General features: G+C 45.8%; 1 protein-coding gene across 1 annotated transcript; it reads right to left on the bottom strand.

The window, feature by feature from the left end:
- Positions 1-1,031: 1,031 nt before the first annotated feature.
- Positions 1,032-15,646, bottom strand: PPEF2 (protein phosphatase with EF-hand domain 2). Its single transcript, XM_065633711.1, has 15 exons — positions 15,586-15,646; positions 11,803-11,930; positions 11,264-11,321; positions 9,971-10,146; positions 8,820-8,934; positions 7,798-7,844; positions 7,074-7,361; positions 6,833-6,982; positions 5,732-6,067; positions 4,539-4,724; positions 3,743-3,885; positions 3,116-3,222; positions 2,454-2,617; positions 1,829-1,916; positions 1,032-1,210 (listed from the first exon to the last, which is right to left on the bottom strand). Exons 1-15 carry the CDS (start codon positions 15,644-15,646, stop codon positions 1,032-1,034), a joined length of 2,226 nt encoding a protein of 741 aa, XP_065489783.1.
- Positions 15,647-17,272: the final 1,626 nt, after the last annotated feature.

Raw genomic sequence — 17,272 nt, 5'->3', positions numbered from 1 at the left:
CTTGGTAGCGGCAGTCCCCAAACTAAAATACAAGGTCATGTCCCCCTAAGATCCCGAGATGGCTACTATGTGCAGCAGAGACAAGTTGGGTTTCCCCCCCGCCAAGTTGCCTTTTTTTTCCCTCATGACGAAAGTCACTGAAAATAACTGAAACAAAAATATGTTATTCTCTGCAATAGGAGTTTGTACAGCCTGAAGAACTCAAACATGGTAGTGACAGAATCATTTTGTTCATTAGCGACAAAAAAAAATTTCCATACATAAAATTTTAAAGGTAGATAAAAATAAATACGTCCTCAACAGCTTTCTTAAAAGAGCTCCTACTAGAGCCTGTATTGGACATTGGAGAGAGTTGATTTTTGGAAGCGTAGTTCCACTACAGATAAAAAAAGCATACGTGGAACTGTAATTAAGAGGGCAAAAGGATTAGTTTATTTTCGAAGCACGGTTCCAATTAATAAAATATCTCAAATGTGCAATACAGGTTCTAGCAGGGGCTCTTCTAATAAGAAACCAAACAAACTTATCACAGCAAAGAGACAACAGAGGGGAAATAAATACTGGAAACAGCACTGTTGCTAATAGAGTTGACAAATTAGAGAAGGCAATCTGGAAAAACACTGTTTATTAAAAGGAAAGCTGTGCTCTAGCTGTTGCTACCTGGCTAGAACACTGCTTACAAGAAATATCTTCCATTTTACTACACTTGAATAGACCTGTAACATTTCATTGCATGTATTGACAAGAGAAACTAAGTTGCCTCTTCTCTTGGAGCAGGAATTTCTACTCAAAACACAGCTCCTTTTTAAAAATGGTCAGAATACAAACGCAGCTTGTTTATTTTACTGTTGCCTTCCCAAAATGAAACACAGCTTTCGGCTACTGTTTTCAGCCCAAGAATGCTACAGGTACCTGTGTTCCCTTTCCGTGCTTCGTGGCTGCAGGCATGCCCTGCGGTTAGGTAGGAGGCGTTCCCGCTGGTTTCACAGGCAGTCAAGGCATTGGACGTGGCAGCCCCCCCCAGGTCCTCGCTACTGGGACTGTTTGACGAGGCGGAAGGCTTCTAGGAATTCATTGAAGTCGATGTTGCCATCCTTATTGAAGTCAATGCTGCGAACTAAGTCGTTGATGCCGTCATCTGTGAGTTCAATGTTCATGTGGGAGCTGAACAGCTTCCAGGTTTGGTGGAATTCCTCAAATGAGATGAGACCTGTGGAGGAGGAAGGCACCAGCCCCTTCAGTGCAAGGTCACCGTGGGCACCTGCTGCCAATCAGTCCCCGCTCGGCATGTGAGGAGGGACCCCTGCTCAGGTTCGACCTCTCGTTCCACCCCTGCTGCCTGTCTACCCTAAAGGAAGGACAGAAATTACTCCTAATCTACATTTCATGTGCTGCAACTAAATTTCTTAGTGTGGAGAACACTGGCTAAAATACAGCCTAAAGCAGTATAGAGACATCATACAATTTGGGAAAACAAAAGGTGGCAAAGACTGTTGTATTTTCTGTTTCCCAAATTTGGTGGAGATGACTGCTTGAAAGCAGGTGATACTCAAGAGCCCAAGTATGCTGCATTACTGTCTTTGTATTGACAATTTTTGTTCTGAACTCCTCCAGAACCAATAATTATTAATTCTCTACCTGGACTGTACACTTTCCTTCAAAATACCTCATGTTTGTGGAATCATACAAGGCCCTGTCAGAAGCTCCTGAGGCAATAATGCTGACTGATGGAGGACAAAAACCCAAACCCTTAAATAAAAATGCCTTTGAACATAATAAAGGGAGCCCAACAGAATAATGGAACGCAGTGACCAATGCCTCTGCTTACCTGAATGATCTCTGTCTATGATCCTGAATATGGTCTCCAGGTTGGATCTGTTGCGATAAATGACTTCCAGCAAGCTTGACTGGATGTGCTGAAAGACAACACGGTCACACTCTTTCTGTCCTTTCTGAGAGCTCTGTGCAGATTGTCCCGTAAATAAAAATGTTTACTTCTCTCAAGAATTTGCCAGCAATGCACTTTGCTTTGTGCGTGCCTCATGGACCCTCTGTGCAACTCTGCGTTATAGTACAACAGCAACCTGCCGCTTCCAAACAGACAGCTTTTCCTAACAGAGAGGACACTGGTTTGGACTATGTTTTTTAACCATTGCCGAGTTGGTTTTCTGGGTGTAACTAGGAAGCTGTGATTCAGAGAACGAAATATCATTTTACTGCTCAAAAGCCTGCATCCAAAACTACCTCCAGGTTTTGATTTCAGAAGTATTTATTTCTGCAATGGACTAAATGCCTCTGGACTTCTCAAACTCGTGCAAGCTTTTCCATTCGACTTCAGCATGATTTCAGATTATCCAGGAACCAGCCACTCTCCTACCATACCTGGTCCCACGTGCTGGGGATCTTGTGAGCTGCTTGCCATCACCGCTTGGCAAAAGGGGTTGAGTTCTTACCTCTTGGCTCCGCTGCTCCATGGCCAAATCGTTGAGCCAGGACTTGTACTCCAGCATGCCATCCGCCGTGCTGCGCACCAGCTGTGGCCGCAGCATTCGCCAGGGCAGCCCCAGGCATAGGACCGACTCCACTGCCGTCGCCCAGTTGCTCAGCGTGATGCGTCCTGCAAGGAGAAGGAAGAGCTGTGGAGACCTCTGAGAGATGGGCAGCTGAAAGGACATCAGGGCAACTGGCATGTGCTTGCTTCAGTGTCACTCCCTGCTATACCACTGTTCCCTTGCGGTGCTGTACAGGTCTTTTGTGAACAATGTTGCTGCCACCCACAAGAAAGTTGTGTCCCTGTTTCCCACCCCAAATGGACAGATCTCAGCAACACGTCTCGGTCACTGCACCAGCAGAGCACTATCGGCAGCTGGAGGATTGTGAACTTGCAGCTCCCTCCCTACAGCTCTGACAGAGGCAGCTGCCACAGAGGACACCCCTCGCTTTTCCCTTGCCTAGAGACCACCCATCCCAAGAGAAACACTAAATAGCAGCAAATGGGACCAAAGCTGTGGCGAGGTCTGACACAGCCTCTTCCTGTGACAGTAACGCACCAAACTTGGCTACTTCAAGCCTGAACCACCAGGGACCTAATCTGAGTCTCTTGTCTCAGATTTACCTGTATTCTCCGTGTCGTAGGCCTTGAACGCGCTGATGAGGGCTGAGGTGTGAGCAAAGAGCTTCTCCCGCAGCGCTCGAAAGGCTGACTCCTCTACTCTGCTGATTCTGGAGGATGCAGGAAAGAGAGAAGTACGTTAAAGACTTGCCACAAAATGCAAGAGAAGCTGCTCCTTCCCAGTCCTCTGGCCTGTCCATGGATTGCCCAGACCCTCGCACAACTGCTCTGCACAGCTAGGGCTGCATCGCAGTGCTCGTGGCAAGGTGCTGCATGGGGGGAGCACAGTTCCCCGCAGCTGATGCAGTGAATCCCTGCAGCAATTTGTGAAGTAACAAAGCAAAAGGGAGTCTCAGCAAGGGTCAGAGGTTAAACCTGGACATTGAAAAGAGAAGCTGGAAAATCAGCAGCCTGTGAAAATGAGTCCTCTTCTGCTCCTGTAATGCACCCTCCTGAAACCTTGAGCTTCTCTCAGTAATTTCTGCACAAAGCTTGAATCCTCCTCTAGCGCTATTATTTAGTAAATCATGCTGTGAAAGTTTGGCTCTGGAGTCAAACTTTCTCAAAGCTCCCAATGTCTTCCTTTCAGAATTTTGACTTAGCGAATACAGAGCAACTGAAAAACCTTGCCTTTGGGTCATGGTGAGAGTATGGGCTGTCTTGTTTGCTTGGTACTGAACAAAATGGGGAACGAGGTCCGGTCCCAGCTTCACGTAGGCTCCCCTGTTGCTGCCAATCTCGTAGTAGTTTGAAGCAGAAAATATGGTCAGCACCTAACCCCCCAAAAGAGAGGCATTTAAAGTCAGTACATACATCCTCTATTTTATATGTATGTGTGTATCAGTGAAAACACAACGGATCCCATCTGGAGTCAACGGACTGTGAAAGCAACATGTTTTATGTGGAGTGAGGTGGCAGCTGGCCTGGGAGCCTTACAGGTACAAGTTCCTTGAGGGTGGCACTGGTCTCATGTGGATCTGGCCACAAACTGGGCTTCTGCGATTCCACTGTACTTGCCCAACAAACTTCCACACTCCACTGCAGGGAGTCGAGGCAGACGTGCCCCGGCTGAAATCCCTGAAGGGACCCTCAATCTTCTGAGAGCAAAACTTTGCTGCAGCAGCTTAGTATTATGACAACACCCTTTTGTACATCATCTTCAGAAACAGCTGCATTAAGTGGGGGCAATGGCGCTAACAAGTTCCGATCTCTTCTCAGCTACCATGCAAAGGGACGTGCTTTGCCTGCACAACAGATGACCCCAATGGAGCAGGTGGCTCTGGGCTGCCCTGACCCAAGACTTCACTCCCACTACGGCTGTTCAAGGATTTTATATGTACTCAGAAAGCCCTGCTGGAAGAAAGGCAGAGGTGAGACAAGCCACCATGGAAACCCAAGGATCCTTCACAGCGTCCCCCTCACTGACCTTCCGGTTGTGACAGAACTCAAAGCCCTCTTGCTTGCACTCGTGGGAGCGGATGAGGAACTGCAAGTTGTACTTCTCAAGGAACTTCCCTGTCACGTCAGGCCCAAAGTAGCAGCCACCGCCTCGCACCGTATTGACTTTGCAGCCCTCTTGAGGCATGGGGTCGCTCCAGAGAATGTCTAAAATCTGAAAGGATTGGAAAAGTTCACTGAATAAAGCGTACCCAGCAGATGTCACAGGCTGATCCACCACAGAGGTGACATCATTGTTGGCCTAGAGCTACAGACACACACGAAGTGTCTGGGGGCAGAGGAGTGTCCATAAATCAGGCCAGATACAGGCTTTCCCTTTGCTGCCTCTAAGATTTCAAAGAGCCTTGCCTGTCCTCCCCCATCCCAAAACACAGGGCAAGAACACCCAGCAGATCCTGAGGCCATGAGCAGGCTTAGAATTAAACTCCTTTGCTCTCTAACCAGGACATTCTGCAGCCTTCAGCACTTTAAGTAAGTGCCGACTCAGTAACCACTATTTGGATTAAAGTTTAATCTCTTTAACCCTGACCTCAATATATAGCTTTATGCCGATAAGGTGTGCAATGCCAGGATGTCATATGTAACGAGAACTAAGTAACAAATGGTTTCAGAGTGCACAGAAGTGACTTACAGACTGGTCTAACACCAGCCCAACAAGATCCCAGAGCACAGAAACCCGAAAGCCCATTAAAGAGATGGGTAGGAGAAAGGCACCAGCCGAACAGCAGCTAGCACCAGTCTCGCACACAGCTCCATCCTCCTAGGTGACTCTCCTGCACAGCTCTTCGGTTGCTAGGGAATCATGCCATAGGATGGGCTGGATGTAGCGCAGGTATCTAACAAAACATCCCTGAGCAGCTGAGATCCCCTGCTCACAGCACAGCCCTCGTGACCACTCTGTTTCCACGGAATGACCAGCACCAGGCCGTCTGGGCAAACAGCAGGAGGGACAAGGGAGCACAAACCCCATTAGCCTGCCCACCAGAATTTCAGCGCTGAGTTGCTCTGGAACTCCACTATCTGAAGCTGCAAAAATCTCTCTACAGAGAGGTCTGTGCACTGACCCACATTTTTTATACTGAGATTGCTCATAACAGAGGAACAAACCTGCAGGAGGCACCCACAGCCCACCGAGCACAGGGCCCCACTTAGGCTGCTCACCTGCTTCCACTCCTCCTGGCGAGTCCAGCATGGCCCGTCCAGATCCGTCAAGGAGACCATGCTGGAATAGGTGAGCTCCTCGTCCTCCGACTCGCTGATGTCCACCAGCCGGCGGCACCACTCGATTTGCTCCTGCACCGTCTGCCGGACCCACCTGGAGAACTCCAGCCTGTTGGTCATGCTGGGAGCCTGGGTTGGCCGGGGCTGCGGACACAAACTGAGGGCTGCCTCTTTCTCGCCTGGGTCAGCCTCTGCTTTGCTCTCTCCGTTTATTTCCTTTATTTCCACATTTGCATTCGACTCCTTTCTTTTCTTCCCTCTTAATACAGAAATAAACTGAAAGAGATAAGAGAGAAAAGAGAGCTGGTCACACTGCTTGGAAACCTTCATCTCCAGCTCTAACATCTTCCATTAGCAGACTGTCAAGTGATCCAGGTCTCTGAGCCTCAATTCTCTTTGCTGTCATCAAGCGCTGATTAATTATGGGAGGTTACTAGTGCCATCCTCTCGGATATGCCATTCTTGGTTTACAGCTGGTCTGCATCCATCCTGACTGCAGATCCATCTCTTCTTCGTAGACTTTATGTGCTCAGACATTTGACAAAAGGTAGAGTACATGGATTTAATCTGCAGTGGGAGTGAGGGAAGGACTAATGACTAATGCAGCTACTTGTCATTACATTTGGAGAAGGGAAATATTTCTCAACTAGAAAGTGAGGCAGAGACAAGTTAAATGCCTTATCAAAAACATTCTGGAAATCTAGGGGGAAAAACAGGCTAAGGAACTGTGGGAGAAAGTCTCGTCATCACCGTGTGTTTGCAGTGAGCACCAGCACCTCGGTTTACCCAGGCCATTACCCACCACTTCCCTGGCTGTGATCTTTACCTTCCAGAAGCCAAGAATGCTTCTTCCCTTCACACCTCCTGCACACACACAGTTAAAGCAAAGCAAATCTGCTCCAAGCCTGTACCTAAACACACTTTCTCTAGGAAGGGCGTCCTTTAGAGTTGTCTCATCAACAGCCAAGTTGACGTGTAAGCTCCTCACCGCAAATCAGCAAACGCTGTTGTCTCTTGCAATATCTAAGAAATAAAACCTACTTTGTTCCTTTGAATTTTCTCAAGCATGTCCAGGTCAGTGGTGTCAGAGATGCCCCCATGTATAACGAGGACTTTCTGATCAATCAGGGTGGCCAGGGGCAGCCAGCAGAAGACATTCTGAACCATCTTCAAGATTTTCTTCCCATGCACCTAGGAAGACACGTCAGAAGGGAAAAGATGAAGCATCAAGCCTTCAAAGTCTGCATCTCATGTGGTAAAAGAGACACAAATGTTTGCCTACCTTGTATTTCTGCATTACTTCCTTGGCAAAACCATAGCTAAAGGAACAGGGGAAAAGTAGTTCAGTGAGATTTCGCAGCGACACCCTTGACATCCCAATCAGCCCCGCGCAGAACCCGTACCGTAAGTTCACCATGTGGTCCTCGTGGTTCCCACGGTTGAGATGAACCTCTTTGGGATAGATCAAGAGGAAGGTAAAGAGGATGATGAGGATCTCGAGGGACTGTTTGCCTCTATCTACAAAGTCCCCGTTAAACACATAGGACTTGGAAGGGGAAGGAAGGCCATTCTGTAAAAGCATGGAACAGGTGCATGTTAGAGAGGCCTCTCTGTGATCCCAATATATCTCCGCCTCAGCTGCACATTCTCCCGCTCCTGCCCCAGGTTGCCTTACACAATAGATCCTGACTCTTACTTTTATCCTGTGGGCTCCCAGTGGGAAATGCATTAAAAAGTGAAAGCTAGCAGCCAGGAGGGGATGCCATTGGTATCAGAGCTTGCAAAAATGTCCACTGGCACTTTCCAAATGTATATCACAACACTTCTCCCGGATTTCAAAGTCAGCAAGGGAATAAGCTGCTGCTTTGTGAAGCCATTTAAAACCGATCAAATTGACCTGGAGAATCACACGTGAAGGGCCCGGTTTTGCAAACGCTTCTCAGCATGACCCATATGATACCTCTCACAATGCCTGGCCAGCCTCCCTCTCCAAATATGCTGCCTACCTTGTAAAATATGAGAAACAAGTCATCCAGCTGGCCATGCAGGTCTCCTAACAGGCACAAAAAGACAAGTCACAGTATGTTTACCTATAAAAGACACCAGTAAATAACTTCCTATAAAGCATCTTCCCTGTAAATTAACGACCACTGAAATATTTTGGGAAGTTCAAGGTACAAGTACATATTTTTCAAGAATATCTCAAAGTTTAAAGATTAGTCCTAGAGTAGGAAAACAATGGTGAAAAGCTTTATCTCTCAAATTACTTGATAGGACTCAAAGAATGTTAGTATTCTGGATCTGAATTCATATGCTGCTGCTAAAAAGACTCAGCCAAAACAGCTCCAGGAGTTGGTTGTTTAAATGATCCCAGGCCTCAGGACAGAAAATGACTGAGTTTTGAGGCCAGTCCTTGACTGGCTGCAGTTTCTGTGGTCCTAGTTTGGGGTGGCAGAACAAAGACAAATTTGAATCCAGTTGAAAAATTCTTTAAAGCTTTGCTGTGATATGTAACCCTTATTTTGGGCTATCATTATCACTCTTATCTTCCCCTGGGCAGATATATATCCTTATATTTTCCATCCATACCTCCTCCTCTCCTTGCATTTTTTATAATCACCGCTGCAGCACCATTGCTTCAAGCAGGCTATGGCAAGCGAAATGCTACCATCGAGGGGCAGGGTTGTTAATGACATGTCCCCAAATCTCTGTGGAAGCCAAACACAGACCACACAGACAACCTCCGTCCCATCCCACACCAAGCAGCTGCAGGGCCACGGTGCAGACTCTCTCCAGCCCAGTCTTGGCAGCAGCTCCAATACAGCATCACAGGGAAAACCCGGATATTTTAAGACGGCCCCCGTTGCCTCTCAATGCAACATGCATTTTACTTATGGACTGCATTTGTGTTCCACATGCAGCACAGAGGAGGGCATCGTGCTCATGTGTCTATCTTATAGCTTTCCCATGCCTTCCACGTGAGCATTCTGCCCCAGAGCCTGCGCAGCGCCCTGCCACCCCAGCGTACCGCACACGGTGACCTCCTCACTGTAGCAGGTGGAGACATGGCTGATGTTTGGCAACTGCTTGAGGTGCTTCCTGGTCTCGTGCAGAAGGTTTAAGACATAGCGAGCGTGGAGCTGCTACTAGGAGAAAGTGAAGGGATTAAAGCAGGAAATCAGTGACCTCTGAGCAGCAACACAGTTCTGTCTGCAAAGGCCCCAAGGACCCACTACAATAGCCTGGAGGGCAGGAGCTCTCACACCGCTCTCAGTGGGACAACAGTGCTGACCTACAGGCTTACCGACAAGATGGGGCAAATACTGGGCAACAGCAGGATGGAAAAGGCTTGCCAAAAGCAGCCCAGCCTGGGCACTGGCAGAGCTGGCAAGAGAACACAGAAGCCCTTTGACCAAGGCTGGATCCGCCTGCCAACAGCACTTCCAGAACAGCAGAAATTCCAGCCCTTCACAGGTAAGAAGCTGTTCCTGTAGGTCTTAGTCTTCTCCACGTTAAGCCAGGCCCTGAGCTGCTGTGTATCCTGCAGAGATATGTTTGCTCAAAGCCAGACTGTAAGCATTTAATATTGGTCAAGACACGTGAGACCTTTGTTTGAGAAGTGGTTTTGTTTGGAGAAGGGATGTTTTGGCGTATTTTGCAGTTCTGCACCTTGACTGAGGGTGGCAGCAGAACACTGCAATTGTATGAGAACTTGTCAGTGCTGCTGCGTTGGTACTGGACTTCCTCAGCAAAAACCCCTCATTTTACATTTTAAGTATGAGTCAAAGTTGCATGGCATAAAACGTAATTTTAATTGGCTGTTTCCATCTAGGCCATCCTATACATTTTTTGCAAATTGAGGAATTGCAACAAAAAATGACATTGTTTCAACATGGACCATTGTGGGGTTTTTTTCCTTTCAAAATGAAATTTATGTCAATATGGGCACACACCTAGGAAAAGTTTGCAGTTTTGTCAGAGCTGCATTTTCAGAAAGGAAAAAAGTAATTATGGCGGGGGAAATATCTACAAGATCATTCCCACCCCAGCTTTGCTTAACAGCCTGCAAGCTCGTTATACTGCAGTCAGCTTAGTTTGTTAGGAAGTCTAAAACCAAATTATCTATCCTACACCTCCGTGCAGAGAAGGGGCAAATGTGGTTCCTTTTGGGATCCTTACTTGTTTCTGTTTGAAAGCTTCCAGCAAGGTGGTCGCATGGTCAGGAAGGAGTGGGAAAGAGAGATGGGGTCCCCTGTAGGAGTCTGGTACCTCCAGGGATTCATAGTCACAGTATTTTTCCAGCTCGGCCTCTTTGAAGCTTTCCCCACTTATGAACATGCGACTGATAAAATCCCCTGGATGACAGATTGTGTGGTTTGATTATTAAAAAAACAAAAAAGAAAAAAAAAAGAGAAAGAGACAAGAAAAAGTTAAGTTGGCTCAATACACCATTCTAGTAATTTGCTAAAGAAAGCTCTTGGCTTAGGCTAGACCTCATGAGCAAGGGCAGCAGTGGAGGCGAACTCCTAGTTTGACACCACTATGGAATTTGCAGCAGGAAGAGGCCGCAGGGAGAGGTTTCAGTGCTGTGTGCCAAGCAGTACCACCAGCTGCACCAGTTGCTGCAAAACTGGCAGAGACAGATGGACATCGGTTGCCATGGCTAATTGAAATCTTATTTTCAATGACAAGCAAAAGCAAACTGTATAATAAAGACTGTCTCCTACGTCCCACTGTTTTTTTCTAACCCTGCACCTACATTCCTACATTCTCAGTTGCACAAAATTTGTATAAATACACTTTTTTTAAAAGACATGTAATATCTCAGAGCCCACCTCAAGGAACAGGACACTGTTGTCCTGTTTTATACAGATGTGGAAAAAAAATTCCTCCTCAACAGACCTTTGGTGTAAAATATGCAGGGTGGTTGTGAGAAAAAGGGTGACAGCTTGAAAGGAAGGAGCCAGCACTTCAGCAGGTTATGGTCAGCAAAGGAAATAGTTAATTTTGACATGCTACCATCAGATTTCAGACCTAAGCTCATGAGCAAGCTCCCAGCACTAAGAAATAGCATATCATGCTCTCTGCAGATTCAGAAAGATACTGTCTTGGTTCTCACAACACTTTTTTCCCCCCACAATTCAAAGAGACTGAATATAAATCAAATCAATAACCTGGAGCAGCGCCCTAGTTACCCAGGATCAGTGAAAATAGGCAGATTTCTAATAGTGCCATAGACAACATAGTGAGCTTTTGTTGCCCCTTCAAGCTCACGAGGAGTCGGAGTTGCCCCACATCCCTTGCACAGCTCTGGCAGACTCCAGCCAATTCACTCCCTGTCCACATTCCTGATACCTTCACTCTTTAGACTTTCTTGGCCCGCTTTGCCATCCTGAAGGGCCACAAACCAGTACAGGGTGCAACCTGCTGAGCTGCTGGTGCCACGTCTGCAAACGGCACATAGAAACTTACTCTCTTTGCTGTTGCTTGGTGTGAAGTGGTCCATGAGGTAACTGAAGAAGTTGTGAAGCTGCAAGAAGAGGGAGAGCTCATCATCATGTACCCTGGAATGAAATTCTACGGAGTGGCACCTTAGCGTCATCTTCTTTCTGGAAGTACTAGCTATGCGCTTCTCATGCTGTCTGGTATGTACAGCAAATCATACTATACCAATTCTAGTTTTGCATATCTGGTGATGAAGTAAAAAAATTAGCTGTACATTGAGCCATACAGGCTGAAGTACACCTATAAGCCCTCCCTCTCCCCCTAACAGCAAGGCAACCATATAGAAGCATAATAATCAAAGTTAAAATGAACCAACTAGGCTTGCTTTTGCATTGAGACTCGGGAAAAGGCTTAGGATGTGAAATGCTCCTTACAGCTTTCTTTCAAGATCCATTACTTAGGGTTTCATCACACACCAGCAGGCAGGAAATCAACAGGCAGAAAGGTGCAGGAAATGGCACAGGCAGGATTTATTTTCCCACATACTCTTTTCCTTTGCATCTTACCTTGATCTGATCCTGCTCGCAAGCATACTCAATGGATTGAAAGATTCTCCAGGTGCAACGGCGGCGCATTTCCAGCCGAGCAATATAGCGGCGATACCACCGTTGGATCAAGACGGCTGCCTTGAAAGCTAGAGGAGAAAACCAGAGCCAGCCTGCTGAGCTGCAGCAGCTGAGATAACCTGCTACCGCTCCTTTCCTGACCCTGAGAACTGAAGAGGGACCTTCCTCTTTCAGGAAAGGTGTTCTGATGCCTAAATATTAAGGAAAGCAGAACAATCACTTCTTCATATTGCAAGAGGCTGGTCTGACCCTGCATGACCAGAGGCCTCTGAAGTACATCTTGCCATCGCTGCTGGCTCCTCAGCACCAGCGTTAGCCACAACTTATTAGGGCCTAAAGATCTAAACACGTTCTTCATTGTTAATAGACTATCTCTTGCCTTTCTAGCTACCTTCATCATTTTCATGTCCGTCTTACAGTCCAGGTACTGGGGCTTCAGGAAACCAGAGATCTGACTGAGGCCACACAAGGAGTCGTCAGAAAACAAGACACCAAGTCCCCTTCTAGAGCCTTAAAAATCTGGGGTTTTTCCACCTTCCTTTAAGTCAAATAAATACCTCAGCTTTTGCAGTTCTGGAAGAACTTCAGAAGAGATCCATTCTAGCGTAAATGTTAACATACCATTATCTTGGAATGGAATAAAATAAAGACAAAATTAACACACACAGTGAAAAGAGGGACACAGATCTTTGGCCACTTAATGACACAGAAGGAACGAAGCACCAGGAATTTCTGGGTGCCTGGTCGTGGTTGCATCCACAGCCAGCACTGGCACCAGGCTCTTCCCTCCAAATAATGGCCATTCACCCTGGCGTGTCAAACATAGCCATTCCCCTGCATTTCCCCCATTCCCATGTTTTTATTAAAATATTATTTCAAATGGGGTGTGTGCATATTTAAGTGAAGTACTTTGGTACAGTTTCCCATTTCCTTTTTTAAGTTCTGTCACAGAACTTGGAACAATTCCATCCGCCTTATCTGGTCTTGACCCTCCTGGTTACTTGACAGCACCTTGCCAACCAGCTCTGCTACTCACCATCTCTCTTACGATTATGTTCTGTGCCCCTTCCTGTTCATTTCTGGAGTCCTGCCCTAGAGTCTTACACTTAAAACATTTTCTGACAACGCTTCTCTGTGTCATCTTTGGCTGAGAGAGTGAGGGATGACTGCTATATCTGCAGGCGGGTCCCAAAATCAAACGGAGACTACAGGGCTACAGAGTTTGCCCTGCTGCACAGCCTCGTATTCCTTTGGCATCTGGTTTGTGGGAGAGCACTGCTGCGTTCACCAAAGCAGGGAGAGCAATCGGGGGTGTGGAGAAGCTTTATTAAAAAGAAGGAAATCCCCCACCCCTACCCCAAAGGCTGCTAAGTGCAGGCAAGAGAGAGAGATGACATTACCTGAGTTAGCTTGTATTATTTATGTAACATAAACTACCCTCCTTGTACTTCAGCAGGTAACATTGAGCTTTACCTAAAGAAGATATCCTGATGGCGTATGTATTGAAAATAATCATCCTTCTGAATTGTGTTGCAGTTACATCACTAGGAGCTGCAGCACACAGAAGGGGAAGAGATCGCTGTCGCGCAGCTGGGGAGCTGAGTCACGGTCAAGTCATGGGCAAGAAGGTAAGACTTGGCTAGTCCTATTTCAAGAATAGCTTCTGTATTCTTTGCCTGAGTCTATCATCTTGTTGAGAAATGCTTACTGATCTGCTGGGCTGTGAAAAAAATAAAAAGGCTGACTTTTTTTCCTGCAGCTTGGTGCTCCCAATGCTACCTCTGCAAGCCTCCTTTATAACAGGCCCCAAACTAGCCGCCTTATTCCCTGTACAGTAATTTGGCTGGCATGTAGCCAGAATCGCAGTCACAATCACTCTCTAAAATAAACAACTTCTAAATATGTTGCATTCCCCCAACAGTGGATAAATGTCCAATTACTGCTGTAGGAGTCGGATGTACTTCAACTGAATGCTGAGCAGAAATTCAGTCATGACTCCATAGGTAGGAATGAAAACTGCATCCTTCGAAACATTGAAATAAAATCTATTAAAGACTCATTATCAAACGCACAGTGAGCATATATGCTACCATCCACAGTATTTTAAACTCCAGATGGGCAAGACATTGGGTTTTTATGCTACTTTTTACACAGACTGACTCTGCAATTGAAAAAGACAGGTATGCTAATTTACCAGATCTGGTAGTGTTTGTACTAGTTTAGAAAAAAGTAACAAAAAAGGAAGAGGAAGAGATTTATCCACATTTGATGAGGATCCAAGTGGTAAACTGAATCATACATCATGACATGAGCTACTGAGAGCATGCCAAAATGGCAGCACTCAAAACATGCCTGTTCGTGCCAGCAGCATAATGCACAAATCAGCCGCAAATGAGTATTGTCTTCCTCCTCTGAAACCATTTATAAGTAAACCACTTGTTTGAGAGTGGGGGACCCACAGTTATCCCTTCAGGTCTCCGGCAGCGAAAGTGCCAGCAGGGTATGATTCCCTGAGAAGGGGCACTGCAGAAATACCAGCAGGTAGCTAGAGGCCGATTTGAACCACAGCTTACGCAAAAAGGAAAGCCCGCTCGAAGAAACAGGCTATTCTAAGAAATTCTTTCCCTCCCTCAGCTGCACATCGCCACATCTGGAGGATCTGGAAAACCAGATGCAAGAAATTCAGAGATATTTTACTGCCATGGGAATCAAATGCAGAGTTTCAAATAAGTAACTCGGTTTATCTTACACTTTGCTATAGACGAGCCACTATCATGAAATTGTCCTGAACTTGCTGGGAAAGTCCATAGTTCTCTGGTGCTGTATGCAACAGGCAACTCTAACGTACATAAATGAAAGGTGGGGGTTTTCAACAAACAAAAAAGGCTGAATCACAACAGTATGCCCGCGCTCTTCATTTCTAAATCAAGTTGCTTTTTTTGCTTTCAAAGCACTTTTCAAATAGTTCGCACCATACTGCTGCTCTGCCAATGCTGATAACTGAATGAAACAACAAAATAATCTATTTTTTTATGCTTCCTTGTGTGTAAAGCCTGATTCCTAAACTCCCTTCGTTCCATAGCAGACCTGAGTGCACACCCAGAAAACTGACACTATCACACAGAGAGTTTAATGAAAATAAATCATTACACAGCCTTGGAAGCCACAAACAAGTCTAGATCATTAGTGGGGATTAGGAGTGTTGTGCTGACAGAATTAAAAAAAAGTACACTTTTTGTTTTTCAGCTTTTCTTAGCCACACCATCTTAACCTTCTGTAGAACCGGATTTATTTTGGCTTTGCTAATGCTTCTGCTTTATCAGTCCTGTGCCATTAACACAGCCTTTAAGAAAGGAGTCCAGTGGAAGCAGCAGGGTGACACCATCTATCTCACTTCAGCACATGGCAACACACGTCTCAGCCAGCAATTGATGAATCCATCGGATGTTAGTTCTAACAGAATTCCTTTCTGCTGCTTCATTTCCGGTCAGGGTTTAGTTGATATTAATCTAATCCTGGTCTAAATAGCTGTTACCTTCTCAAGCCTGTTGGTCTGCTGCCTGACAGCTGGGACTCCTCGTCACAAGATATGGAAAGACGTAACCTCGCCTCAATACTATTGAGAAAACCAGTTGACTCGGAAAAGAAATGCATCCATTGAAACCTCCCAAGAGCATGGACAGGAGCAGACAGGAAAAGATTACTTTGCAAAGAATCACTCACCATTTTCAGACTTCTGTAGAGAGTACTTGTAGTTGACATTTACAGAACTACCAGACCCCATGTTCTCCAACCAATGCTCCTAGAACGTTGCCAGTATCACCAAAACCACGAGAGATGCATGGAAGACCATTCGGTCCGAATCAAAACAGCTGCAACATGTCCCACAGTGCCGAGAATCTATGATTAAATATATTAACACTTATTAAGATCAACAAGCAGATGTCTTGCCTTGTGCCCAACTACATCTTCTACTACGAGGTTCTTCCAGCTACTTTGTTGTCTTCTAGACAATCTGGGATGAGGATTTCTGTCTTGCTATTCAAGTTGCAAGTCAGCTGTATGAATAGGAATCATTTCAGCACCTTCCTAATTGTATAAAAATAGAAGACACGGCATATCTAGGTACGGTAATTGTACAGTAGATGTACAAATCAGGCATTCATGTACTCTCACAACGCTTCACATGCCTAATTTTAGGCTGTTAAACTCTTAGCAGTGTGGCAGTCTTTGTCCTGAACCATCGTTTCAGACGCTACAATAAAACAAGATTGATTGAGCTCTGAGAGCTGACTACATCTCCGAATCCTTGTGCTGGCTCTCCGCTTCCTCACGCACAGCTGAAGCACCTGGATGAAAAGGCTAAAATGCTACACACGGCTGCATGTGGGAGGCATTCATACATTGTACAGAAAAAAAAAGGTCAAGGTTTTGGGTATTGATCTGGAAGCATGAAAGTCATTAAGTTGATTCATTAACAATCAGTGTATGCAAATATTCATGGATGTAGCCATCTGTGAAGGATAACTCTCATGAGCAATGAACACACAGATGGTGTTTATATGCAGTGCCACAGCTACTGGGGAGCTAAGTCTGAAATAACAATTCGCTATCATAAGAAAGTAATCAGCTTTGTTAAACGCTGCTTTTCTTCACCTCGTGGAACTGCTGGAGTATGGGGGCCTATGATATGATGTGATATGATGTGATATTATATTATATTACATTACATTATATTATACCATCTCAGGTGCTGGGCAGTGTAAAAGGACAGGACAGTCAGACTTTGTTCACCTCGCTGTTGCAGAAAGCTCTGGTCAGAGCAAATGGATTCTGTTTCAAGATTAGGTCATATTCTGAAATCTCTGACTTTGAGTACAACCAGAATGTCACTCACAGTCAGACATGTTTCCTCTCAAAAAAAAAAAAAAAAAAAAAAAAAGAGGAAAACCAAAGCTGTATGTACTACTGCCAAAGCGGTCCCAGGCTGTGTTGCATAAGAATTAAACAGATTTTTATCCTGGAGAAGGAGAAAGCTGAGAAAGGGAGGGAAGGAAAAAAACACCTGTAAAAATGTTCAGCCTGGTGGTAGCAGAAGACCACAGCTCAAAGGGTTGTGAAGGGTCAGGACAGCGTGAGTGCAGAGGTACCTCCCCAGCAGAGGGAAAAGTCTGTCTTCTTTTCTCACTTCCTGCAACCCTTTTGCCTCCTTCACTGTCTTTCCACCTAACCCACCTCTTTCCTCTCGGAATAGCTACAGATCTGCAGAAATGCTAATGGAAGGAACACGGCTGGTGTTGCAGAAGGTGAGCACGTGCAGTGTTTGCTCAGGAGCACGAGCCGTGCTAAGCAACATTTCAGCACGGAAAGTACCTAAAGCAGATGAAATGCTGGAATTCTCTACCTTGCC

Source organism: Caloenas nicobarica, chromosome 4 (genome assembly GCF_036013445.1).
Source record: "Caloenas nicobarica isolate bCalNic1 chromosome 4, bCalNic1.hap1, whole genome shotgun sequence".
Taxonomy (NCBI): domain Eukaryota; kingdom Metazoa; phylum Chordata; class Aves; order Columbiformes; family Columbidae; genus Caloenas; species Caloenas nicobarica.
The sequence above is the reverse complement of the archived record's forward strand: the minus strand, read 5'-3'. Positions and strand labels throughout refer to the sequence as shown.